At 39.6% G+C, this 27,885-nt stretch overlaps 1 protein-coding gene, 1 long non-coding RNA gene and 1 pseudogene across 2 annotated transcripts in view; 1 reads left to right on the forward strand and 2 right to left on the reverse strand.

The window, feature by feature from the left end:
- The window catches only part of LOC136667207 (uncharacterized), a 192,409-nt gene that overhangs the window by 127,825 nt on the left and 36,699 nt on the right, over positions 1-27,885 (forward strand). The window contains exons 6-7 of the long non-coding RNA XR_010795423.1: positions 22,230-22,356; positions 26,891-26,964. This is a non-coding gene — a long non-coding RNA (uncharacterized lncRNA). The remainder of the gene's footprint in view (positions 1-22,229; positions 22,357-26,890; positions 26,965-27,885) is intronic.
- LOC136692344 (protein rapunzel-like) lies at positions 5,688-6,287 on the reverse strand. The gene has a single exon (XM_066665667.1). It carries the CDS (start codon positions 6,285-6,287, stop codon positions 5,688-5,690), a length of 600 nt encoding a protein of 199 aa, XP_066521764.1.
- LOC136702007 (protein rapunzel-like) lies at positions 15,924-17,042 on the reverse strand (annotated as a pseudogene).

A 27,885-nucleotide genomic window follows, 5' to 3' on the forward strand; every position in this document is an offset into this window, starting at 1 on the left:
CAGCTTACACACTGGACCATGTTATTACATCCATAAAATGTAGCTTTGGTGGTAAACTAACCGTTATAATCAGAGTGCAGCAGAGTCTCTATGATAACTACCCTAAATTCTAAAAAGATAATAGTTTATCCTAGCAAAGCATTCAGCACCAATCTCCTAAGCTATGAAAATATGAACCAGTGACCTTACATGTCCCTGGTGAGGAGTGGAGATGGCTTGCAGGACTTCACAAACATGTAGGACTTTCTGGAGCTCCTGTGCAGACACAGGCCTCGTAGCAGTTGAACAGAAGCCATTCCTCTTCTTCCATTGGGCTTTTGGTCAAAAAGGACATAGCCTTAGACATGGCGACCCCTCAGTCGGCGTAGGTGGCATTCTGAGAGTGCATGTGGGGATTCTCCTTCGCAGGATCTGCTTCCTTGTGCGAGCCACAGGCACATTCTGTGGTCTCTTTCATGTTCCAGGCCTGGCGTTGAGCTTTGCTGGATTGAAACTGTAGCTGCCTAATCTTAATTTCTCATTTTTTATTGCCCTGGGGCAACAGTTCTAAACTTATTCGAAGTAGATTCATCTTGGTGTAAATCTACTAATTCACTAATTTACATCTTCTGAACCATGCTATTGCAATTATTATCAAACAATGTTGCTTATACTATCTTGTTAAATACGTTATCACAAGAGCACAGTTGTTTCAAGATAGCCTAGAGTAAGTTGATTACATTTGGGAGATCAATTTATTAGGATGTAAAATAAAATGTTTTATGTTAACAAAAAGTAATATTATTCAGAGAAAACAATCTCTACACAATTCTTAACCAAATGGCACACACACAATATCTAGATATAACAGATAACTTCTATGTGAAGATGCTTGTGGTTCCTGAAGAAAGTTCATACAAAGGGTAATATTAAACACATAATTTTTGATTGTCCAACTGAAATTAAATTTATAATATTGAAACTTGTGAAATATAGATCGAATCAATTCCTCAATGGGAATAAAGTAATGTTTGATTCTGTTGTTTTAAGAATCTTTGAGGGTGTAAGAAAAAATAGGGAATTAAGGCTGATCTTTAACCTCTGATTGTAACAGTGTGTTATCATTAAGAATATACTCTGTTCATTAATTCAATCATTCATTCATTGTCCATCACTCTTTCATCCAGGCCATCATAGAGCATCAAACATGCACACTTATGGACACTTTAGAATAGCCAGTTCACATTGCTCTGGCGCTATCGTCCTCATTCAACAGTTTAAGGTTTTGATTCGCAGTTTCCTTTGTTTCCCCCTAACACTGTCCACTCAGATTTGTCACTTAAATATAAGAAAAAACTCCATGTGCACAGCCCACTGTGTATGTTTTCACTGTTCTAGTGTGTGTGCGTGCAACTATTGACCATTAAGTATTCATAAAGTATTATTAGTATAAACTCCAGTGAAAGTAGGCCATATTTAGTCTTCTGCAAATCATGTGTAGTCCTACTTTGTCACGTGATGTCTTTGGGTTTTTAAAGCGAATGGCTCTATCTTGAGGCAATAAGTGGAATGGCATCACAGGCTCAATTTGACTTCACAAATCTGAAAATAAATGGTACGGCAATTCTTCTATTTACTGTACCTGCTTCACCAAGAAAAGTGTTTCTCATTGTTTAGTACATATAGAAATTTATTAAACATAAAAAGGCAGCTTTCCACATAGAGATGGTCTGGAGTAGGCCCAATGTTAATTAAAATACAGTGAAATAATTATCATCAATAAATACACTACATTTAATATATTTAATTTTGGAAACAGTACGTGCATTTAGGTAACATTTTTTCAGTTAAATAAATAAATCAAAGCTAAAATCATGTTATGAGAAGCATGACATTCTTGCCTGTTTTAAACAGTTTAGACTTGATCAGGATTTCATTCCATTACCAATGTATTACTTTCATTCATGTTTTTATTTTTGTAAATAAGCACAGGAAATGGCATAATTTTAGGTTTTAAAATGCTATCTTTATTTGCGGTGCTGCAGTGTTTTATACAATTCTGAACAGCAACAAAAATAGCCACCAATACCAATATTTACAAGAAGCATCTTCATTTTCAGTTAACCTCCTGGTGTTTGCAGTGCAAACTCCAAAACTGATCTGCATTCTGTGCTGGAAAACTGAATAATGTCAGGACGCCACAAAGAGGCAATGAGATGTCTCATTAGAGAAAATGGTTTGTCTGAATTTGAAAGTGCATAATAATGCATATACATACGTTTAAGTGATTTGAAACCAAGCCTACGCAGTCTATTCCTGGACACTGCACCCACCAGAGAAGAGAGAAAGTAATGGATGTAAGCTGAAATACACAGGAGGCACTAGTGGCATGGTTTGGGAAATGGCCCACCAAAGCTGAATACACTTGGAGTGATATATCATAAATCTATATATGAGCAATTAGACCACGTTAGAGCTACTGTGCAGACATCACTACAAAAAAACCCAGAAAAATCCAAAAATATAAAAACCATACACAAATTTAACATAAAATACTATAGGGTTATCGTTTTTTATCAAGTGTAGGACCTCACAATGAAAAAAAAAAGTAACAGACTGAACATATAGACTTGTGATTAAAATTTCCAAATAAGCTGCTCCTCATGTTCTTCCTTTGAAAACTATAAAAGATAAAGATCTAGGAGCATTCTGTGCAAAAATAATAAAAATGCACAAGCACACTTTTTATTTAAATGATCATACAGGACTGCACAACAATCAGAGACCACTCTTTCATTTCACAATTTCCAGTGGCTTTTCAAATGTTTATTTTTATAAATGTATATGTATGCTCCCTTTCTTGTTGGGAGGCTTGTTTTGTTTATTTTTAAAGAAAACCGCATGGATATTTTTCACACTTTCAAAGTTCAGTCCAGGAAGTTGGTTGCAGTTTACAAATATGTTGTTTTGCAGTTTAGATGCACATCAGATAGAAATTTGTGAGGCAGCTGAGGAGTGTGGGGGCAGGTGCATGTGTGTTTGGATACACGAACAGGTAACATGACAGCAGTAAAAAATATAATGGATGGAAAAGGCTCGAAATTATATACTGATGGAAATGATCTGCTAAATATAACTTTCCTGATTTAATGATGATGCTGAAAAATGAACATTGAATCAATTTTTACTGAAAATGAAAAAGGTCTCTGATTTTTTTTGCACAGTACTGTAAGATTTTGATAATATATAAAAAAAATAATTGTCTGCATTTTTATAGCATTATTTATACAAGCACAGATACTCCATACAATAATGTTGATAATGAAATAAAGAGTATGTTATAAGATCACTGTGTAGCAGAGGCATCAAACTTGCAAATTAGCTTTTGGCCATTATAAATGTGTGATTTTTTTTAGTGTTATGGTATATATAGGTCAGGCTTTCTATTGGGCCGTTCATCATGAAATGTTCACACAATGTGAAGGACAGCTGCTGTGTTCAAATGATGCAATAGACTAACAAATCAACAAAAGTGGAGTTATGGATGTTTTTCTTTGGGCAGTGATGATATAACTGTACTTTACTTAAATGAGATTTCATATATGATTCGAAAAGCAAAAAGTAAGGCTTGGTGTACCTTAAAACCATGTATCAACGGATAAAATTTATTAAGACGATGACTAAATGATTTTGCACGTGGCATGTTGAACCACAGTGTGGTGGAAAAATGGAACCATGCGAGATGCTTCTGGTGCTGTCTCTTGTTCAAGAGTGGCTTGACACAAGGAATGCGACAGCTGAAACCCATGTCTTACATATGTCTGTGTGTTGGTGGTTCTTGAAGCGCTGACTCCAGCTGCAGTCCAGTCTTTGTGAATCTCCCCCATGTTTTTCATGGGTTTTGTTTCACAATCCTCTCCAGGGTGTGGTAATCCCTATTTGCTTGTGCTTCCCTTCACCTCTCTATTTTTGTGCTTGGACACAGAGCTCTGTGAATGGCCAGCTTCTTTAGCAGTGACTTTTGTGTCTTGCCCTGTTTGTGTAAGGTGTCAATGGTCGTCTTTTGGAAAACTGTCAAGTGATCAGTCTTCCCCATGATTGTGTAGCCTACAGAACTAGACTGAGAGACCATTAAAGGCCTTTGCAGGTGTTTTGAGTTAATTAGCTGATTAGAGTGTGGCACCAGGTGTTTTCAATATTAAACCTTTTCACAATATTCTAATTTTCTGAGATACTGAATTTGGGGTGTTCATTAGTTGTTAGTTATAATCATCAAATTAAAAGATATTAACACTTGAAATATATCATTCTGTGTGTAATGAATGAGTATAACATACAAGTTTCACTTTTTCAATGGAATTGCTGAAATACATGAAATACTTTTTCATGATATTCTAATTTTATGACCAGCACCTGTACATGAGTACTATAATATATGCTGTCGTTGGCTGCTTTATTAAATACAGCTACCCTGTATCTGCACTTCTTGTGTGTTTAATCAGGTCCACGTCCCAGATAGTAGGTTATATATTTCACTGTGTAATGCATAGTGAGAGGCTATTGATTGCATATGAAACTATATGCATCATAGAAATCTTTAGCAAAGAGGCAACAAGTAAAAGTTTATTTTATCGTGTATGTGAAATAATGATAGTGACGGTTTACAGTTTCAGCACTGACCTGACCTGAGTTGCTTTTTCAAACTTTATTTACATGTCATCTCTTGAGCCTTGCCTAAAAAGCTTATGGAAACATATAATAATCAGTATCAGTAACTATTAACCATTAAGTATTTATCACATATTATTAGTATTAACCCCAGTGAGGGTGCTTCATTTTCTTTCTTGTTCTGCAAAATGGCATTTGAAGTATGATTTTTAAAGAGAATGGCACCATCTAGAAGCAGTAAGTGGAATGGCATCAGAGGCCCAATCTGACGTCACTGATCCAAAAACCACTGACACTGCATCGCTTCTATTTATAGCCTCTGACACTTTCTTACAACAAGACCCACAACAAGCACATTTCTTATGTTTTAATACACATCGAAATCCCTTAAACGTGACAGAAAGGCTAGAAAAGGCCTGGAGTCGGTCCTCATGTTTATTAAAACACACTGAAAAGATTCAATTCAGTTCAATTCAATTCACATATTTTTCCACATCAACAAAAATATGACATTTAACATTTTACATCAAATTAACTCTCTTTGCCCTTGTTTACACTGGCAATAAATCATCATCATCATCTTTGCTGCTTAATCCATTTCAGTGTCTCTGTGATTGACAATACATTTTTTGATGTAATAGATTTCACTGAAGAAATGATGGACACATTTAAGTAAAATCAATCAATTTTCAGAAGGTTTTTTTTTCTTTTTCAGTTTATTGCACAAATCAAAGCCTATTTCATTTGTGTCAAGTAAATTCAGTATAACATTTCAATGTTTTATTATGCATCATTTAATTAACCATTTGCATGTTGTATTAAACTAAACTAAAGAATGGTGAAGTGGCAGGAAAATGTACGTTTTATTTAGTTGGCACAAGACTCTTCAGGAAGGTAGATCTGCAGGACCACTGCTCTAGGGAACACACATGGATTCCAATTTGAGGGGAAAAAAGAAGTGATCACTTGCACTTCCCCAGATCTTCCTTCATCTTCTCCTGCACCTCTATCATATTCTTGGTCCATTCCTTGCTCAAACCTTACTCGTCGCCCCCGATGATGGCGGCGTGGCCCATGAGGGCGATGAGGCCGATGCAGAAGAGGTAAGTGAGGCGAGTGCAGAGGCACTCCATCACCTTCTTGTCTCCGTGGCAGTGGGTCATGTACACCTCCAGGATGGGTTTGCTGAAGAGCTTGCGTTTCCCCCTCACACCATCGTACAGCGTGTGCAGGTTCTGGTCACCCCTGTCTTGGGCGAAGCTCTCCACAAACTCGTCTTTCTTGCGCTGCTGCTGCTCCGGTTTCGCCTCCACGATCTCCATGAACTTGCGGAACTGGTTGCGGATGTTCTCCTCCACGTGGCCGTACTGGTTGTCCAGCGTCTCCTTCTGGATCTGCAGCAGGGTGCTTTGGTTCTGCTGTGAGATCTCGTCCAGCGCCCGGTCCACGCTGCTGAACTCTCGCTTCAGGGTCTGGATCTCTTCATCATCAATCTGGTGGAGAACCACGCGGATCAGCGAGCCCGCCAGTCCGAAGATAGGGTTCACCACCGCTGCTGCTGAGGAGATTGCAGCAACACACTCCAGGACTTTCACCAGCCCTGTCTTCAGCTTGTCCCTATCCTCTAAGATGTCAGCCATGGCAAACAGAGCTCTCCAAAGTCTTAATGTCTAAAAGAGGAAGAAAGGCCACAGTACACAAACAAATGTAGTCATGTGCTGAGGATGGTCAACCACCCAAATGATACCTGCCCTATGGTGGTCCTGTCAGTTGAAGAACAGGGTGAAAGGGGGCTAACAAAATAGGCAGAGAAACTAATTGTAATTGTAGAACTACAAAGTGCACCTATACAGTGAAGCTGACAAACTGAACAATGAGTGTAGAAACAAGGTATTTTAAATATTATGGCTGATTGGTGTATTTTGTATGGAAGCCCTGAAGGTCAAATTGAATAAAAAAAATGTATGTATGTTCCTGAGACTAAGTTCCACGGTATTTATTTTTTTCTGCCTGTTATACACACCAAAAATGGTTGAAAAAATGTTTCTAGCATCACTTGTAAATTTGTAGCCATCAAAAGCATAATCATTTTTTCCTTCTAGTGATGTGTGCTTGAGGGTTAAAAAAAAGAAGCTAACATTTAGCATGCCCTTCCAGCTTTGACCAGCAGGGATTAAAAAAAAGTCTCATACCCTGATGAAAAGGAAGAAATTATATTTTGAGGCACTAGGTGCTAAGAATTAGCATGCTGTACCAGCTCTGACCACAAGGGTCAACTCCATACAGCATCCAGAGCCAAAACACAAGCAAACTGGTTGTCATACAGCCACAGGAGAGACAAAAGCTGCGTTCCGAAGCCTAGGCTGCAGCCAAGGTAGGACGCGTCCTTGGTAGGTATGAAGACTCATTGTTAGTAACTCGATTACACGTATGGAGCGGTCTAAGGAGGCTGCATCGTGACATAACCGGACAGGTCTTATATGCCTTGAAGTACTAACATTACTAAGTTAAAATAAGTTGTATTTGCTTATTAATATTATCCTTTTTAAAATTATTCTGAAGGCCTGTTTTTCACAGTGTCTGGTTTATGTTCTCCAATGTGTCATTCGTGTGCAGAGAATAGTGGGTAACTGAGGGCCACGAAGGATCCGTCTGTTGCATTCTTCAAATCGCTCCGAACGTAGGCTGCATTTCTTGGCCGTGTACGATCCTTCACATTGGAGCAGCTTTCTGTGTTGTAGTGGCTGTAGGCTTTGGAATGCAGCTACATTGTTCAGCTGTTCTTAAGAACTGGGTATGAGGGGAAAAACATTTTAATCCCTATGGGTCAAAGCTGGAAGAGCATGCTAAATGCCTTTTTTTAAGCCTTCAGGTGCACCTCAGTATAAGAAAAGAAGTTATTATACTTCTGATGACTAAAATTGTAAAAGTGATGCTAGAAATATTTTATCAACAGTTTTTGGTGTGTATAACAGGCATACAAAATATAAATAATGTGGAACTTAGTCTCAGGAATACACGTTAAAATTTTTCATTCAACTTGACCTTCAGGGCGTCCATCATTTTGTCTCTCCTACCTGGTATCTGCAGAAAGGTTACTTTACAAGAGAAGGAAATAAGTTGTTAGTGTGTATCTGAATTCCATGTAAGAATATTTTTGTCCAAGTAATTTTGGAGCAATCCTGTTGATCATTTTATTATTTCATTTTCACAAAATATTCAGCCTGCATGATCTAATTGGGTTTAAAAAAATAATCAAAACTACAAAATGACATATGCAAGATTTTTAGCAAATATGTGACCCTCTAAATACAATGGTGGACAATGCTAAATATAATTACCTGACTATCATATTTGCAGATTTCTTAATCAAAATAAATGAATAAAGTTACAAACATTTTAATGACAAATAGATATTTATTTGCTAAAGTTATGATATTTCATAAAATAAAACATACAACAAAGCATACTTTATATTTCATTCTAATATATTAAATGTGCAAATACTAAAGTGCCCTAAAATTAGAAATTTAGAAAATGAAATGAGAAGATTAGAAAAATTTGCTAATGTATTTCCCAAGATTTTGCAATGTATTTCCAATTGCACTAAAATCAGATTACACAAGAAAAGCACAAAAATAAAGCTTGGTTTATCTTAAACACATGTTTTAAGAAATAAAAGTATCAAGACTTTGACAAAATGACTACACTGGGCATGCTGATTGACAGAGTTAAGAGAAAATGGAGCCAAGGTGAGAATTTTACCTGATTTATGTCTGCAGCTGAGCCCTTTCTGATGGTGTTGTTTTAGATTTATATATATATATATATATATATACATCTATCTTTCAATAATACTGAAGTTCTCCAAACATTCTCAGATATCAGATTATATATAGTCTTGTTGAACTGCTGATGAAACACAATTTAAAGCTTATGATTGGCTAGAAAGTAAAAGCTTACCGTATTTGGACTACCATAATGCGAGACTTTGAAATGTTCTGTTACTTACAAAAACAGGCCTCTTGAGTGCCTACAGTGGTTGGTTCAAGCAAAACATGCAGAAACAAAGTTACATGTCCAGCTAAAGTGAGTAGCCCAACCACAATGAACAAGACCAGTATGCACCAAAGAATACTGGAATTTATTCAGAGATTTCCACAATAGCTGTGTAATAGTATAGTTTCTTATTAGATCAAATGGAATATTGCACAGCTATTGTGGAAATCTCTGAATCTGTATCTTAATTCCATATTTTCAGAAGTGGCCAATATATATAAATAAACATTAAAACATGTATCTCCCAAAATATCAACTTTACAGGAGATGAAAAAATACCTTCTTAACATTCAAAGGAAGTCAGTGTAAAAAGATTTTTATTCCAAGTCATTTTGGAGCATTTCTATCCATCCATCAAGAACTTTGAAAGTCAATGCTGTGTTCAAAATCCACAAAAATTGAGATGTTTTTAATTGGACAGTGACAATATACAATATTGGCCACTTCTTCTGAAATGAATGACAACAAAATGTTGATTGTCTCACTTTGCTGCAGCAACCATTTTACTCTTCTGCAAAGTGTTTTGGAGATGAATATGTTTTATTTTCTGTCATAAGAAATTTGACATTTAGACTTTTAATCTTCATAAATTTTACTGACAAGTTTAACAGCCAGGTACAACTCAGAGATGTTTCCTGGTGCCAGAAAGTCTCAGAGTCCACGGATAAGAGGTTGGATTAGGTGGTGCCCTGGTTTATCGGAAAATTAAAAGAGTTGAGTCAGTTGTAAACAGTCCAAGGAAACTGATGAGCATGATTGATGGGATGGGCAGAGCCGTTGGCACACAGACTGGGACTGTGAGTAGAAGCTTGGATTCCATCAAGCTCAAGCTCCCATGTTTTGTTGCTTAAATTATTACCAAATTGTAATGTGTAAAATGAATTACTAATGTCAAAAACTATATTATATCAAATGTTTACTGTTCATACTTTCACGCTATTAATATAAGACACTAAAACAGACACGTCTCAATTAGACAAAAGGTCCAATCTCTGAGTGTGAATTATTTGTACATTTGTGCAGTGAAACAACACAACATCAACAAAACATCACTCAATAAAATATAAATGTGCAATATAAAAAGATAAAGCAGCATCCAGGTGACAGTCTGACGTTGTCTTATAAACAGAGGCAGCCATCGCTCCAGGCATGTGTGCTCACTGCACTCTAGTGTTTACTAGTGTTTGTGTAAATATGTGTTTCACTGCACGGATTGGGCTAAATGTGGAGAACAAATTCCTTCCTGTGTGCAAGCTCAGTGGCCAATAAAGTGATTCTAATTCTAATTCTAATTGGTAGGTGGATTGGAGACTCAAAAGCTAATGTGTGAGTGTTTGTTGCCCTGTGAAGGCAACATAAATTCAAGCCAGTGATGTATTTCCATGATTATTTTTTAGCGAAGGTATAGGCCATCAGCACTATAAGGCCGATATGGAAGAGATGAGAGCATCTGGTCTCTATCACCTTTCTGTTCCCGTCACAATGCTCCAAATACTCTTTCAGCAGGGGTCTTCCAAAGACAGATCCAGTCCCCATGATGCCATCCAAGCTCAGGTATCTCTTGTCCCTTTCATAGATCTTCTCAAGTAATGGCTCCATATAATGGCTTGTGTTTTTGGGGTCCACGTTGACTCTCTCCACCAAGGAGTTGAAGGCTTTGTACTCGTACTTGTTGAAAGTCTCATTGACCTCACCTGCAGATCTGCTCCCTCTTTCGTCTATGCCTCAGTGCCCTCTAGTGAACTCAGCATGATGCAGAAGGGCCAGCTTCAAATCTTTCAAGCATCAATCAATCAATCAATCAATTAAATTGTATTTATATAACGCTTTTCACAACAAAAAGTTGTCACAAAGCAGCTTTACAGAGATCCGTTTCCAAGCCTCTTATGAGCAAGCCAGGGGCAAGAGTGGCAAGGAAAAACTCCCTCAGCACACGAGGAAGAAACCTTGGAAGGAACCAAGACTCATACGGGGAACCCATCCACCTCAGGTCAACTGAGGGGTGAAGGGGTGACAGATGACAGATGAAGGGGTTATAGTAATGTGAATGTAGAATATTAGTGAATATATGAGTCTGAGGAAGGAGGAGGTGGTCAGTGATTCTGTGCGAGTTAAAAGTAGGTGCAGAGTTAATTTGAGATAAAACAGCATGGCCAAGCATGATAGTGTAGATGAGACAAGGCCAGAATCTTGTACAGGACACATAGGGTCAGGGGCTGGATCAGGGCAACACTTGGAAAGCAGCAGGACATCTCAAAGCATGAGAGTGTCACGGGGGCGTGATGAGTGGATTTACGGAGGCGGACACACTCGCTACAACACAGACAGTTTAATAACGAGATGACACAACAAAACGAACTTGACGATAAACACGAAATAACAGTACTTATAAACATAGGAAAGAACAGGAAACAAGCAGAAGACAGAACAAGGAACGAGAAACGAAAAACAAACACTAATATAACAACAAACGAACTAGAGGGTAAACACGAATGGGGCATGAAAGGAGCAAGAGAGACGGGCAAGAAAAAAAAGTCACGGGAGTAGAAATGGCCGAAACCACCTTCACAGGGGCAGAAACGGCCGAAGTCACAGTCACGGAGACAGGAGCAGCTGAGGGAGCCGCACTCACGAAGACAGGATCGGCTGAGGGAGCAGCACTCACGAAGACAGGCGTGGCTCGAGGCGCCGCGCTCACGAAGACAGGCGCGGCCGGAAGTGCCGCGCTCACGGAGACAGGCGCGGCTGGAGGCGCCACGCTCACGAGGACAGGCGCGGCTGGAGGTGCCGCGTTCACGGGAACTGAAGCGGCCGGAGACGCCGCTCTTACGGGAACAGAAGCAGCCGGTGACGCCGCTCTCACGGGAACAGAAGCGGCCGGAAACGCCGCTCTTACGGGAACAGGAGCGGCCGTAGGCGCCGCTCTTCCAGGAACAGGAGCAGCCGGAGACGCCGCTCTCACGGGAACAGGAGCGGCCTGAGACGCCGCTCTCTTAAGAGCTTCCAGATCTGCCAGGAGGCTTGCAAGCTTCTCCTGGACGGCAGAAGAGACTGCAGCGCCGTCTATGGAAACAGGAGGCCCTGCAGCAACGTCCACGGCGGCAGGGGCTCATGCTGTTAAGTCGTGGACTGGAGCTGTTAAGGGTTTAGGGGATCTGATGTTAGCTTCACCTCCGTTGTCCTGAGGTAGGAGGCTAACAGCCCCTACCCTTAACCCCCCCCCCCAAGAATTTCCCCGGACCTGAGGGGGTAATCCACGAGCGAGGGGGAGACTCCAGCCCGCTTCTTTCGGCGACTCCTACGGTTCCCGCTGGAATAATCCTTTGATTCTCGAATCGATTCCTCAGTTAGGTGGGAAGGAACCGCACCGGGCATGAGCTGCAGCCGTCGACTCCATTCCGAGGCCGCTCTTAAAGCCTCCTCCACGGGATCTTTGGGGCCTGTGCGAAACGGAGTCCGGCGAATAACACATCTATTGAAAGAGGAGTCCGTGCTAGCTGTGTCCTTATTGTGATCGGTCATTCTGTCACAGGGGCGTGATGAGTGGATTTACGGAGGCGGACACACTCGCTACAACACAGACAGTTTAATAACGAGATGACACAACAAAATGAACTTGACGATAAACACGAAATAACAGTACTTATAAACATAGGAAAGAACAGGAAACAAGCAGGAGACCGAACAAGGAACGAGAAACGAGAAACAAAAAACAAACACTAATATAACAACTAACGAACTAGAGGGTAAACACGAATGGGGCATGAAAGGAGCAAGAGAGACGGGCAAGAACGAGGACGAAAACACAACAAAATGACCGATACCAGGAAGTGAGGGAAGAGGACTTAAATACACGAACTTAACAAGAGACACCTGACACAGATAACGAAAGACAATGACAAGGAGGCGGAACCAAGGTGGAGCGAGGGCGGAGATGTGAACAATGACAGACAGAAAGAGCCACATAGAAGGGGAAAACAAACAAGAAAGTGCCAGGATGTGACAGAGAGGGATAGGAGAAAGAAACCAGACAAAGGGAAAAAATACAAATAAAGAGGTTAGAAGGTTCATGGTAAAGCACAGGCAAAATTGTCCTGCGAAAAAAGCTTCCACGGGTCAGGCAAGAGAACCCAGCAACAGAAAGCGGGTTGGCGGTTACCAGAAAGCTAACTAAAAAAGCTGTAGCTATGGTAATATGACAGGGTTAATACAGAGCAGTGATAATATGAAAACCAGCTCGAACACTAATAGAGAAGGAGTAACCTGAAACTGAGTGATTAACCAAAAGCTTGAAAAGGAAGGTTTTTAACCTAGATTTAAAGATTGAGAGTGTGTTTGAGCCCCGAACAGTAACCAGAGGCTATTCCAGAGTTGAGGAGATTTGTGAGAAAATGCTCTTCCTCCTGCAGTGTTTTTCTTAATGCGAGGAACCAAGAGTAGAGGGGCGTCCTGTGAACGAAGTGTACGTTACTGGCAATAAGGTATGAGAAGTTAGTAAGATACTGAATGTGAATAATACAGGGCCAAGCACTGACCCTTGTGGAACACCATATTTAACCAAAATATGATTTGAGGATTTAGTATTCAGATAAACAAATTGATAACGGTCAGAGAAATAGGATCTGAACCAAGAGAGGGCAGATCCTTTTATTCCTACCATATTTTTCAGCCTATCAAGTAGCATCACATGATCTATAGTATCAAACGCTGTGCTAAGGTCAAGCAGCACCAGAATAGAGATACAGCCCTTATCATGTGAAAGGATAAGGATACAGCCCTTATCAAGTGAAACAGCTCTTATTAGAGCTGTTTCTGTGCTGATTTGGTCTAAATCCGAACTGAAAAATGTCATGAATGTCATTGTTTTGTAGGTAAGAGCACAACTGCTGTGATACGACTTATTTCTAGAATCTTAGCAATAAAAGGGAGGTTTGATACTGGCCTGTAGTTTGCAAGCTCAAGAGGTTCAAGATTGGGTTTTTTTAATAATTGGTTTGATTACCGTTAGTTTCAGAGGTTTAGGTACAGAGATGTACTGTGGTTTAGCTTTAGATAAGGCATGTTTGTAATTGGTAAAGCTGTGCTGCCTTGCAGTTCGGAAACATTTTAGTTTTGTATGTCTCCATTTAGGTTCATGGTTAAAAGCAGCAAGTTTTAAGACGTGTGCTGTCACTACCATGGAGCAAGTCTTTTCTCTCTAAATGTTTTGGTCTTGACTGGTGCAACACTATCTAGGTTTGTACACAGTTTGTAGATTGTGTGTAATGAGCTCAAGGTCATTAGGGTGAGTTGGAAAAGAAATGGTGGTAAGATCTGGATGGTTATTGATAAAATCACTAACAGTTGAGGTTGTTATAGTGCGCTTTCTAATATAGTGTGGCTGTGGACAGATATCATGGATTAAAGCAATTTCATATATGATTAGATGGTGATCAGAGATGGTCTCATGTAGTGAGAGATTGGATAGATTCTCTATCGCAATGCCCTGTGTTAACACTAGGTCCAATGTGTGTTTGCATTGATGAGTGGGCCCAAAAACATTCTGAGTGGATCCTAGCGTATCCAAGTGAATCATGATCCTTCTCAAAGTGAATATTGAAATCACCAACAATTAAAGCCTTCTCTGAAACGATAACTACACTTGAGAGAAAATCAGCAAATTCACAAAGAAATTCTGTATACGGGCCAGGAAGACGATAGATTGTGATGAGCATAAAAGAGTGCTGTCTTTTTGATGCAGTAACTTTAAGAGTAGGCACTTCAAAGGACTTAGCGTCATAACCAGAATTTTTGTTTTGTCTATGGTAGGGTCATAAATTGTGGCTACACCACCACCATGACCAGATGTTCGTAGGCAACTGTAATAACAGAAGCCAGGGGAGTGGACTCATTCAGGGCAATGTATTCATTGGGTTTAGCCCATGTTTCACAGAGACATAATGCATAAAGTTTGTTATCAGTAATTATATCACTGACAATGAGTGCTTTAGATGCTAGAGATTGTATATTTAAAAGCCCTAATTTAATACTGGAGGTGCTGAAACTTTGCGTTCGCTGCAGTGCGTTGGTGTTAATTCTAACTAGGCAGTTAAAACTTATTTTTGGGCGTCTGTGATAACAAGCTTTGCGGGGATCAGACACAGTCTCAATGCTGAAAATGTTATTAGTGTTAATCAGAGTGGGTGATATGGACATGCTACTCATCATACTAACAGCAGAGAGATGGTCAGGTGGAACATTAGGAACTTTAATATTACTTACCTGCTCACTATTCAGTCCACCTACCTGACTGATCTGACTGGGAAAAACCAGTCAGTCCCGGCACAGAACCACCTCAATGTTCTCAGAGCTATGGATCCTAGATGCCTCGGATGAAGCCCATCCCAACGATACAGGGCTGGACGCTCATGAAAGCACTCCCACTTGTCGACGTAGTCCACGCAGACAGTGCCGCAGCATAATAATGCATATTTAACCATAATGTTTTGGTCTTAACATAAATTTTTTATAATTACAGCAGATAAACATGCTTAAATATTAAATATGACACACCATTGCTGGCCAATTCAACTGGTAAATGGTATTATAACAAAGAGCTTTTTCCAGTTTCCAGTTTCCAAATTAATATGTGCACATTTGGTTGCAGGCCACAGCAATGTTCTTGTCACTTCTTAACCGTATTAAACATAAAAAAAACTTTCCTCAAAGCCTTTTGCTATAACAATGGTAGCATACAGCCTTTAAAATTTTGCCATGATTTGAAAAAATGTGCGTGTCCACATTTATAAAGTGCAATCCAAAGAGTAACACACAACACATGCTAAACATTTATTGACAATTATTGACATGGATGTTACAATTCTGCGATCAAGTCCTGAGTAATGGACACTGAGATTAGTAACAGTGACTAATAAGATTAATATATGGTATGTTAGTATACAAGCTAAAGAATACATGTTTCCATATTTGCAGAAATTTCTAGAAAGTTGCAAACAGAAAAAAGAATTAAATCCATGGGAATGTAGCCTCCTATTTGCCATGGATACGGAGGTATCACTGTATTAGCAGCTGTTAGAATGGCTTACATAGGGAAGGATATATAATCATGTACTGTAATTAACAGCAAAGTGTTGTAAGTGTAATATATATATAATTATTTATTTATATTTAAATAAATCTCATGTGAACATCTCAAAAACTTGAACATCGCGTTAGCATCACTGCTCATCTAAATGTATGCAGAAGGCTACATTTTTGTATCTCTCCCAGTGATGGCAATCTTCTGCTAAGTTCCATGCTGCATAGCTCTCCTTATGGTGGCTTACGGCATGGACTACAAAGCCAGGCAGTAGCTTTTCCAGAGTTTCCACCACTGTTTTGGAATCTCCTTTCTTAGCTGGACCTTCCATGATATGTTGGATGCTCCCCTTAGGAAGGGGCTGGGGGTTGCTGCAGTAGGACACCACCACATTAGTGTCGTTCACCTGCAACACATCAAACCAACTTTGTCCTTTCATTTCAGACCATTTGACCTAGTCATACTTCTTTTCCAAGAATTTGAGCAGAACTTGGGCTGTATCCTGCAGACTTTGGTTTTCCTGCTCCTGGACCAACCTCTGGATATCCAGCTTTGCCTGCTCAGCGAAGAAGGTCACGCATTCTTCAATTGCAGCCTTCATCTTGGTCTCTACATCTTGTATCTTCCCGCTCCATTCCTGGATCTTATCCTGCTTTAAGTCTTCTCCTCAAGTGAGGGCGCAATGGCCCAACAAGGCAATCAATCCCAGGCAGAAGAGTTCTTTCATCCTTACACAGAAATCCTCCAAGACTCTTCTGTTCCTAGCCTCTTATTTCTCCACCACCTCTAAAATGGACTCTCCGACGGTGTTGTTCCCCATCAAAGCGTCAAACAGAATGCAGAGGTTCTTTTCACCTCCTGTCTTGGTATAATGATCCAGGAACAGCTTAATTTTGACTTCATGGAACTGGAGCTTGGCATCCAAGATGTTACGAAACAGGTTGCGTAGGTTTTCTTCCACAGAAAAGTACTGGGAGTCCACACGTCCCTTCTTAATCTCAGCGTCAAGGTCCTCAAGTTGAGAAGAAATCACATCAAGCCTGTTCCTCACGGCTAGGAACTGTTCTTTGACATAGAACACTTCTTTGCTCTGAACGTTGTCCAGGGCTAGCCTCAGGATGGGAGCAGCAGCTTCACACAGAGGGAACAGTTCCCCAACTGCACTTGCCACTACCTCCGCTCCTCTCTCAAGTGCCTCCATCGTGGCCTCGATGGCCTCCTTCTTCTGTGCCACAACTTTCTCCAGTGGACTCGACATGGCTGAAACAAGGACAACCAAGCAATCTCTATTAGGAACATGTAGCACATGTAGCTGTTTGGAATTCATCAATAAAATACTGAGGTAATAGCAACTGATATTTTTGGCAAAGATGCACTTGAAGATCTAAATCCTAAATGCTTTATAAACTTTGCTGAACATTATTCTGGTTAATGAATGGAACTTAGATTTACACAAACAGGAATATATCAGAAGAAAATGGTATTGCTCATAGGTTGCTCCGTAATAGCTCAGTGTAGTAGAAATTATTATGCACACGTTGCGGTGGCATAAGCACAACATAGCGGAGTCAATGATAATTAATTTTTTTATTAATAATTAATTATTTAATTCATTTTGCTAAACTCCATGTTTGGGAGCTATTAGATAATATGTAGTGTCTTTACCTGTCTAATTTCAGCATAGTCAAGTAGGTCACCTTCACATATTATACAGCAGAATTAGCTAGAATTAACTATTATTAATGAATTATGCTCATTGACCCGCCGTGGGTTCTTGACTCTGAAATTGAATCTGAACTAGAAGTTATAATTCCATACAAGAAAGTTGCACACACAAAAAAATAACCAAGGATTGGTTTTTATCACACAACTGGTTTATTAATTGTAAAATAGAATATTACACAATCATATAAAGAAATGGATTACAGCGGTATATGAGGGAACAGGGAGATTAAGATATGAGGACACTTCTCTATGATAATTACTTTAGATTCTACAAACTGGATTCCAAAAAAGTTGGGACACTAAACAAATTGTGAATAAAAACTAAATGCAATGATGTGGAGGTGCCAACATCTAATATTTTATTCAGAATAGAACACAAATCACAGATCAAAAGTTTAAACTGAGAGAATGTATCATTTTAAGGGAAAAATATGTTGTTTCAAAATTTCATGGCGTCAACAAATCCCAAAAAAGTTGAGACAAGGCCATTTTTTACCACTGTGTGGCATCCCCCCTTCTTCTTACAACACTCAACAGACGTCTGGGGACAGAGGAGACCAGTTTCTCAAGTTTAGAAATAGGAATGCTCTCCCATTCATGTCTAATACAGGCCTCTAATTGTTCAATCGTCTTGGGCCTTTGTCGCACCTTCCTCTTTATGATGCGCCTAATGTTCTCTATAGGTGAAAGATCTGGACTGCAGGCTGGCCATTTCAGTACCCGGATCCTTCTCCTACGTAGCCATGATGTTGTGATTGCTGCAGAATGTGGTCTGGCATTATCTTGTTGAAAAATGCAGGGTCTTCCCTGAAAGAGATGACGTCTAGATGGGAGCATATGTTGTTAAAGAACCTAAACATAGTTCTCTGCATTAATGGTGCCTTTCCAGACATGCAAGCTGCCCATGCCACAAGCACTCATGCAACCCCATACCATCAGTGATGCAGGCTTCTAAACGGAGCGTTGATAACAACTTGGGTTATCCTTGGCCTCTCTGGTATGGATGACATTGCGTCCCAGTGTTCCATAAAGAACTTCAAATCGTGACTCATCTGACCACAGAACAGTCTTCCATTTTGCCAGACTCCATTTTAAAAGACCCCTGGCCCAGTGCAAACGTCTGAGCTTGTGGAGCTTGCTTAGAAATGGCTTCCTCTTTGCACTGTAGAGTTTCAGCTGGCAACGGTGGATGGCACGGTGGATTGTGTTCACTGACAATGCTTTCTGGAAGTATTCCTGATCCCATTCTGTTATTTCCTTGACAGTGGCATTCCTGTTTGAGGTGCAGTGACGTTTAAGGGCCCGGAGATCACGAGCATCCAGTCGAGTTTTACGGCCTTGACTCTTACGCACAGCAATTGTTCCAGACTCTCTGAATCTTTTGATGATGTTATGCACGGTTGATGATGATAACTTAAAAGTCTTTGCTATTTTACACTGGGTGACACCATTCTGGTATCGCTGCACTATCTTTTTGCGCAACAATGGTGGAATTGGTGATCCTCTTACCATCTTGGCTTCAGAGAGACACTGACACTCTGAGAAGCTTTTTTTATACCCAGTCATGTTGTCAATTGACCTAATTAGTGTTAATTGGTCTTCCAGCTGTTCGTTATATGCTCAATTTTCTTTTTCCAGCCACTTATTGCTACTTGTCCCTACTTTTTGGGGATTTGTTGACACTGTGAAATTTTGAATCAACATATTTTTTCTTTAAAATGTTACATTTACTCAGATTAAACTTTTGATCTGTCATCTATGTCCTATTACAAATAAAATATGGACATTTGCCATCTCCACATCATTGCATTCAGTTTTTATTTACAATTTGTTTAGTGTCCCAACTTTTTTGGAATCCGGTTTGTAGAAAAGGCTATTGTTTATCCCAGCAAGGGGATTTCAATACCAACCCTGAGCAATGAAAGACATGAGACCATGTGACCTTACGTATCCGGAGATGGACAGGAAGCATGTCACTGACGGTGCTTTCCGGCACGACTTCCTGGAGAATTGCAGACGCGGGCGTTCTTTTTCTCTCCCTGTTCAGACATGATGATGGACCGGATAGCTGGGAGCATGTCGCTGGCGTGCTGTGCTTGTTGGCCTTGTAGTGTTGCAGACGCGGGCTAAAAGAGAAAGCGCCCCAAGTGTCTGGAGCCTTGAAGTGAAGAGTTGAGTAGCGGGAGGGGCAGAGAAGCAGGAGAAGAACGGTGTGTCGTTTGGCGCCACAGGTTTTTAACCAGAGTTTAGAAAACCCGCATTTACTACCGATTGGATAAGATTGGAGACTCTCTTGCTCCTGATTGGCTGCTTCCTGTACCTTGGTACAATTTATGACCCTGGACAAAGGCTTGAAGACCATCTCCTTTGAATGAATCTCCAAGATTTTGAATCATACTTTTGCAATATAAAAGATTAGATGTTAACACAAAGTAATATCCTTAAGACAACCATGTTCTACATAATTATTAACCAACTACACACATAGTATGTGGCTACCTTGGTTCTACATAAATACATATAAAACAAAAATGATTTTAAACACATGTAAATTAATCCCACCCATTTTGATTGTCGAAATGGAATTAATTTCAAACAGTTGTGCCCATATGTAACTTCAAATTGTTTTAAACCATTGGGAATTAGGGTTTGTGATTAATTTGGTTAATAATCTTTCAAAATGTGTGAGAAGACATTGTGTGAGTTTCAATCAAAATTGAGTCTGTGTGTCTCTCTGCATTCTTTTCTTGTGTGAGATCACTGAGGTCTTAGGAGACACATTTGAGCAGCAGGACAATTACACTACAGTCTCCTTTGTCTTTCCATCCAAACATTTCAAGCAGAAACTCTTGAGATATTAAGGTGATCTCCTTTTTGATTTTTTAATCCTCTGGGAAAGCAATAAAAAAATAAGATTTATACAATCTTAATTTCAGAAGCGAGTGGCACGGTGGTGCAGCAGGTAGTGTTGCAGTCACACAACTCCAGGGAACTGGAGGTTGTGGGTTCAAGTCCCGCTTCGGGTCTGTGAGGAGTTGTTCTCCCTGTGTAAGTGTGGGTTTGTTCCTGGTGCTCTGGTTACCTCCCATGGTCCAAGAACACGTTGGTAGGTGCAACGGTGACTCAAATTGTAAAGTTATGTAATAACATAATTTTGGGAGTAGGACCACGCCCGAACTCCTCCTCTCAGCCCTATATATACACCCCGTAAATTCACGTCATTTCCGCGTTGGACAAACTTGCTCCCACCTCCACCCCATCTCCACCCTTTTCTCATATTCATTAATCCAATGTGGGAGTCCGGCTTCATACACATTCATAAGCCGCTCTGAACTCCTCCCCCAAAGACTTCTGAGTTCACCTCTCTGTTTTAGCCTCTACAGGTTTGGTCCGTACTAGCAAAAGTGTACATAGTTGTAAATGTGTGTGTGTGTGTGTGTGTGTGTGTGTGTGTGTGTGTGTGTGTGTGTGTGTGTGTTGCCCTGTGAAGGACTGGCGCCCTCTCCAGGGTGTGATCCCGCCTTGCGTCCAGTGTTTCCAGGTAGGCTCCAGACCCACTGCGACCCTGAACTGGATAAGCGGTTACAGATAATGAATGAATGAATGAATGAATAAATGAATAATATCAGAAGAGAACAATGTTTTCCCTTATACTGTTTGCATTTCAAAGTGAAGTTAACAGACATTAAGAACAAAAGAGTTAAGTTTTATAAGAACGAAAATCTAACATAAATTAGGTAATTAATAAGGAAGAGCCAACAATTACTTTTTGGAATACACTGGTATACTACCAGTGACTTTGTCAATTTGTCTGACATGGACTTTGACATTTTGCTTCTGAATGTGAACCCCGACATGTGGTCGAGTGTTGACTGGCGACACTGTTTGCATTACAGTAATCCCTCGCTACTTCGCAGGTTTTTCAAGGGGGCTTTTTTATCATTTACATGTATTAGACTAGGCCTGTACGTGACAAAATATATCATTTACAAGTATTTCTTACGTACAGTACATGTATTGTTCATGTCCACATCCGAGTGAAATTTACTTATGCTAAATCACAGCTTAGGGATTATTCTATTAAAGAAATTTGGACTGCATCCCCCGCGAAAAATGAGGGATCACTGTACTGTTAACATTACTGACCTGCGCGCTAGCCCCAACATGTTTTGCGTTGAGGTGGTAACAATGGTGGAAGTGCTCCTGTGATAAGCAAACTCCTTCCTGCATAAAGTGCAAATAACAACATTTTTGTTTGTACGTCGATCTGGAAGTTTCTTGTATTTAAATTTCCCATCCACAAGCGTAGTCTCTTCCATCGTCTCCATCATTTTCATCACATTGTGCGTCGTTATAATTTGCATGCCTGGCACTTGTGCACTGAGAAACTTTCTATGGTGCAATGTGCAATTAAAATGCTTTAAAATTTTTATTTCGTTACTTTCCCCATAATTAATTAATCGAAATGAACGCGTTAAAGTCCCACCCCTAGAAAATATCCCTTAAGTTTCAGCTAAATCAGAGCTCTGTTGATGACACACACAAGACTGGGGAAAAAGGGAAGATGATGCATTTGTGAAGAGAGAGAGAGAGAGAGAGAGAGAGAGAGTCGTGCACTCTGAGCCATGAGAGGACTCTTGGCACCAGATGGACTGAACATGTAGCTGAATATGAAAAGATGCCATGCTTTTTTACATCACATTTCTCTTTCTTTTTCTAGTTGCTTCATTTGGAAGAGCAATAGCGCACACAGTAGGATTGTGCGCAGGGGAATGACGCACAGTGCACAACATCTAATCGTATCCAAACCAAGAATGTGCGCAGAGATTGGACCACTTGTTCAAAAGGTAAGCCCTTATTACATTGCGTCTGGCAGATAGAAAGATATGGTGGAACATTTACTTTGCGTTAGATGTGTGTATTTTGGTGTGCCTTGTTGGTTTGCGGGCATGGTAATGAGGTCAGTCCTTTATTCATATGAATTAAAAATCACTGATTCATAGGAATTAAAATCTTATCGACCTGGGGTGTGTGTTGTGGTGAGCACCAGTTATTTAACACGTAGCTGCACAATGTGGCTTCCATTAATATCAAATGTGTAAATAAACTATGTGTACATTTCATTTAAGGATGTCTAATTTTTATCTTAATTTGTGAGTGCTTTTTAAAAATGACCAAGCAATGACTTTATATATATATATATATATATATTTTTTTTTTTTTTTATTTAAGTGAGCTAACATTGATACATTGTTACATTACAAACGAATATGGCTGATAGGTTAGTTGGTGCTAGCCTAGTGCTATCTGCTCTTGTGAGGAAAAGCTGGCCATTTTGACACTGAAGACCTACCTTACTTCGATGTTAAATGCTTTTGAAAACTTAGTAATAACATTCAAGTCATATATTTACAAGTAAACTAATTTTCATTCAAATTTAAGGAGGGTTAAAACTACAAATGTCTGCCCAAGTGCTTGTCTCTAACCAAATTAGCTTTAAACAGCTATGTTAGTTAAATACATTTGCTATTTAAAGGAGTTTTAACACCGTTTATGTCACATATTAAAATGTAAACACTAGTAAAATCAGCTTAAAATCCTATTTTCACCTAGCCATACCCCTGTCCTTTACCAGTGTGTATTTTATTTATATTAAATATTAATCTAATTTGTTTACATATAATTTATGCTATGATTAGTTTATTTTTAATGTATCAGTTCACTACAGTATGTCTGAGGAATGGCCTTTGTCTATATATTTTACCACTTAAGTGAGCTAAATGGATTTCCATCATTCACACAAACATGGCGGATAGATTTGTTGGTGCCAGCTCTGATGTTGCTGTCTGCTCTTGAATTAAATAACTGGTCACATTTGACAATACAAACCTTACATATTTCAGTGAGAAACTCTTTTAAAACATTTGAAATATATTTTTATGTTTAAATAAATACAGAGGGATGACATGTACCTTAGGCTAGCTTAGCTTTCTATACTAAAGATCATTAGGGGAAAACACAGACAGACGTTTTCTTTTCTGTTACTGAAACTGTCTGGGTTTTCTTAAAACAACAAAACTTTTCTCCATTTCCCTGAAGTGTGGTCCACAAACCTGTTTTACTTGATTTTATAGGAACGTTTGAGGGGCTTAAGTCTGAGTCCTGACCTGTACGAGTGTTTGGGAGGATGGAGCTGTTTAAAACATTACAATCATGGTTTATGGTTATGTAAATAACTGGCATTTCTGTTGTACTTTGCTGTACATTAGTGGACAAATAAATCTGTTGGTGTTGGATGGTGGTTTAAAATCTGAACAGGCTAGAAGTTAATCTCATATGAGTTGGGTATACGTAAGTTACATTATTGACTGAGACAAAGCTAACACTAATTTTGGCTAAAGCAACAGATCAGTTTTTATATCAGTGTATGGCAGCACGGTGGCACAGCAGGAAATGTCGCAGTCACACAGCTCCAGGGACCTGGAGGTTGTGGGTTCAAGTTCCGCTCCGGATGAGTGTCTGTGAGGAGTGTGGTGTGTTCTCCCCGTGTCCGCATGGGTTTCCTCCGGGTGCTCCGGTTTCCTCCCATGGTCCAAAAACACAAGTTGGTAGGTGGATTGGCGACTCAAAGGTGTCTGTAGGTGTGAGTGTGTGTGTTAACCTGTGAAGGACTGGGGCCCATTCCAGGGTGTATTCCTGCGTTGTGCCCAATGATTCCAGGTAGGCTCTGTACCCTCTGCAACCCTGAAATGGATAAGTGCTTACATATAATGAATGAATATCAGTGTATACCAGTCAGGATTTACTGAATGTTGCATGGAATTGCAAAGGGTAAGTTATGCATTTGCATAATGCAAGATTTTTCTTTAGCAACTGAATGTTTGGAAATTTGGGAAAAACATAATCAGAATTTGCAGTTATTGTTGATGTGTGGCTGCATTGTGCCTGGCAATTGAAAGCACTGCACTGACAAATTTTTTACATGGGATATTAGAATGGTGAATACCCATGGCCTATAGTCTAGGCAAAGTGGTGAGTGAAGGAACAGCTTTTGCTGCTGCCTCAGCATCCATGGCTGAAGTGCCCTTGAACAAGTCACCTAAGTGCCACTCCCTCCGTGTGTATGTGGTATATGACAGGAGTTTCATAATAATAAGAAAAAGCATCATGTAGAACTGATGAGAGACCCACTAATTTGGTGTAAAAATGTATAGCACTTTGGGTGTTTATATACAGTACCTTGCAAATGTATTTACCCCCATTGGCTTTTTAACTATTTTGTTACATTACAATCTGTATTCATTTTTTAAAAAATCTGAATTGTATGTGATGCATTTGCACAAAATAATCTAAGTTGGTGAAGTGAAATGAGAGAAAAAAAAAAAAAAAAAAAAAAAAAAATATATATATATATATATATATATATATATATATATATATATATATATATATATATATATATATATATATATAATATTTGAAAACAGAAAACTGAAAATAGACATATGCATACGTATTCATGGATGGTATGGTGGCACAGCAGGTAGTGTTGCAGTCACATAGCTCCAGGGACATGGAGGTTGTGGGTTCAAGTCTTGCTCCATGTGACTGTCTGTCAGGAGGTTGGTGTGTTCTCCCACTGTCTGTGTGGGCATGCAACGATTCTGAAAGACCCCAGAGGCTGCAACACCATTAAGCAAGAGGCAACCCTAACCAAAGAACACCATGAAGACTAAGGAGATCATCAAACAAGTCAGAGACAAAGATGTTGAGAAGTGCAAGTCAGGGTTGGGTTATAACCCTGGAGCACCATCAAATACATTATCACCAAATGGAAAGAATATGGTACCTCAGCAAACCTGCCAAGTCTCAAAAGGCATGTGGGAGACATATGTATGGAGGAAGGTGCTCTTTTCAGAGGAGATGAAAACTTTTTGGCCACCAAAGAAAAACGCTATGTCTGGCGCAAATCCAACCCATCTCAACACCATCCCCACAGTGATACATGATGATGGCAGCATCATGCTGTGGGGATGTTTTTCAGCAGCAGGAACTGGGAAACTGGTCCGAGTTGAGGGGAAGATGAATGGTTTCAGTCTGTCAGTAATTTGAAAGTGGGACAGAGGTTCACCTTCCAACAGGACAATGACCCAAAGCATACTGCTAAAGCAACATGGTTTAAGGGGAAACGTGTAAATGTTTTGGCATGGCATAGTCAAAGCCCAGAACTTAATCCAACTGAGAATCTGTGGTCAGACTTGAAGATTGCTGTTCACCAGCGGAAACCTTCTAACTTGAAGGAGTTGGAGCAGTTTTGCCTTGAGGAATGGGCAAAAATCCCAGTGGCAAGATGTGGCAAACTCATAGAGACTTATTCAAAGCGGTGTGCAGCTGTAATTGTCTCCAAAGTACTGATTTTAGGGGGTGAATAGTTATGCAAACTGATTTTTTTCTGTCAATAACAAGAAAATAAATTTTTCAAAGCATGTTCTGTAAATGAAATAATGCAAGTCCTCAAATCATCCATTTTAATTCCAGGTTGTGAGATAGCAAAACATGAAAAATGCCACAGGTAGTGAATACTTTATCAAGTCACTGTAAGCCAAAATGTCTGCTCTAAGAAACATGGAGTCATACTGAGTTCTGCTGAGAGAAGTATACATACAGTCACCAGACAACCATACCTGAGCCTTTATAACAAGAGAATAGCTGATTTAAATTATGTCTATTTTCTTGAGTATGTTATGGAATTATAATATTAGCCTCTATTATACCTTACATCTGCAGCACATTCTGCACTCTTTACTGACCTCTAAATGCAAAGTGATCACAGAGCGTCATCAGCACTAGAGTTTGGCCCTTCAGCAATTTGAACCAGCTCTGAGTTAATTGTTTGCACATAACGTTTAATTACTGCTTGAGCAAATTAATTTAAATTTGTTTACCTGTGCATAATACACAAGTACTGTAACATATGCTCTCACTGACTGCTGTATTACACACAACTACACTGTATCATCATGCGTTCATTTAATCAGGTCCACTTTCCAAATGTGTACAGTTTGTAGTTCTACAATTACAGATTCCAGACCCTCTATATCTCCAAATAATGCATGACATGAGGCCAGTGATTGTACAGTGAACCATATAAATTTGAATCCTCTGTAAACAAGTAAATTACGATTTTTCCTGTGTTTAGGAAATCATGAGCTTGTGAGTAGCTGACTTTAACATTATTTACATATGATCTATTGTGCTTTAGTCTTGCCTAAAAAGCTTATTCAAATATATTATAATCAGTATCTGTAACGATTGACCATTAAGTAGTTATTAACTAAAGGTGGGGTGCTTTTTTCTTTTCTTTTTTCTTTTTTTGTGCAGGTCAAGTGCGGTCCTTTATGTCATCAGTTGAAGACTTTTTGAAGTTTCAAAGAAAATGGCTCTATCTAGAGGTGGTAAGTGGAATGGCATCATAGGCCCAATCTGACGTCACACATCTGAAAACCACTGACACTGCAACGATTCTATTTATAGCATCTGTCACTTTCTCACTCACAACAAGACCCACAAGGTCACACCTATATTTAATATTTTAACTCGGAACAAGTCTGTATTTACCTTTGCTGATATTTAGTGATGGCTGTCTTGACAAAATATCTTTCTTTATGAAAATAATGGACACATTTGTGTCAAGTAAATTCAGTGTATTACCCAACACTCTTTATTAACTCTTTGCATGATGAAACTGTCCTATGTAAATGAAATAGTTTGACAGAGAGTGTGTTATATGTGGTTCTGCTGGTTAAAACAGAAGATCCCATTTTTTGAGGCTCTAAAGATCTAAAAAGGTGCTATATATTTTTTTTTCTTGAGGGATGGGTCATTTTCAGGCAACACGTGCTACTTCAAAACCTCTACAGATGCAACAAATGCATCTAGACAGCAAATCCTTCTATCGATTTCTGTAAGGGTGTGCTTGGCCTCAGCATCTATGATTTAGGGCTGCTTCTTGTTTGCCAGTGCACTGAGAACTGCAACTGTGAAGAAATGAGATTAAATTACAGTTGCTGAGTAGGATGAAGCAGTTACAGAAAAAAATGAATGAATGATTTTTATGTTTTGGTTAGAAGTAGACTCTAGAGGAAGGTAGATCTCCAGGACCACTGCTCTAGGGAATACTCAAAGAGTCCTGTGTGAGGAAAAGGAGGAGCGATCACTTGCACCTCCTCAGCACATCCTGCATCTTCTCCTGCACGTTTTCCATCTTCTCTGACCATTCCTCGCTCAAACCTTCCTCGTCATCCCCGATGATGGCGGCGTAGCCCATGAGGGCGATGAGGCCGATGCAGAAGAGATAAGTGAGGCGAGTGCAGAGG

This window comes from Hoplias malabaricus, chromosome 1, assembly GCF_029633855.1.
Source record: "Hoplias malabaricus isolate fHopMal1 chromosome 1, fHopMal1.hap1, whole genome shotgun sequence".
NCBI lineage: Eukaryota > Metazoa > Chordata > Actinopteri > Characiformes > Erythrinidae > Hoplias > Hoplias malabaricus.

Coding starts and splice junctions, on each gene's coding strand:
- LOC136692344 (XM_066665667.1), bottom strand. CDS start 6,287: ATGGCTGACATCTTAGAGGATAGGGACAAGCTGAAGACAGGGCTGGTG.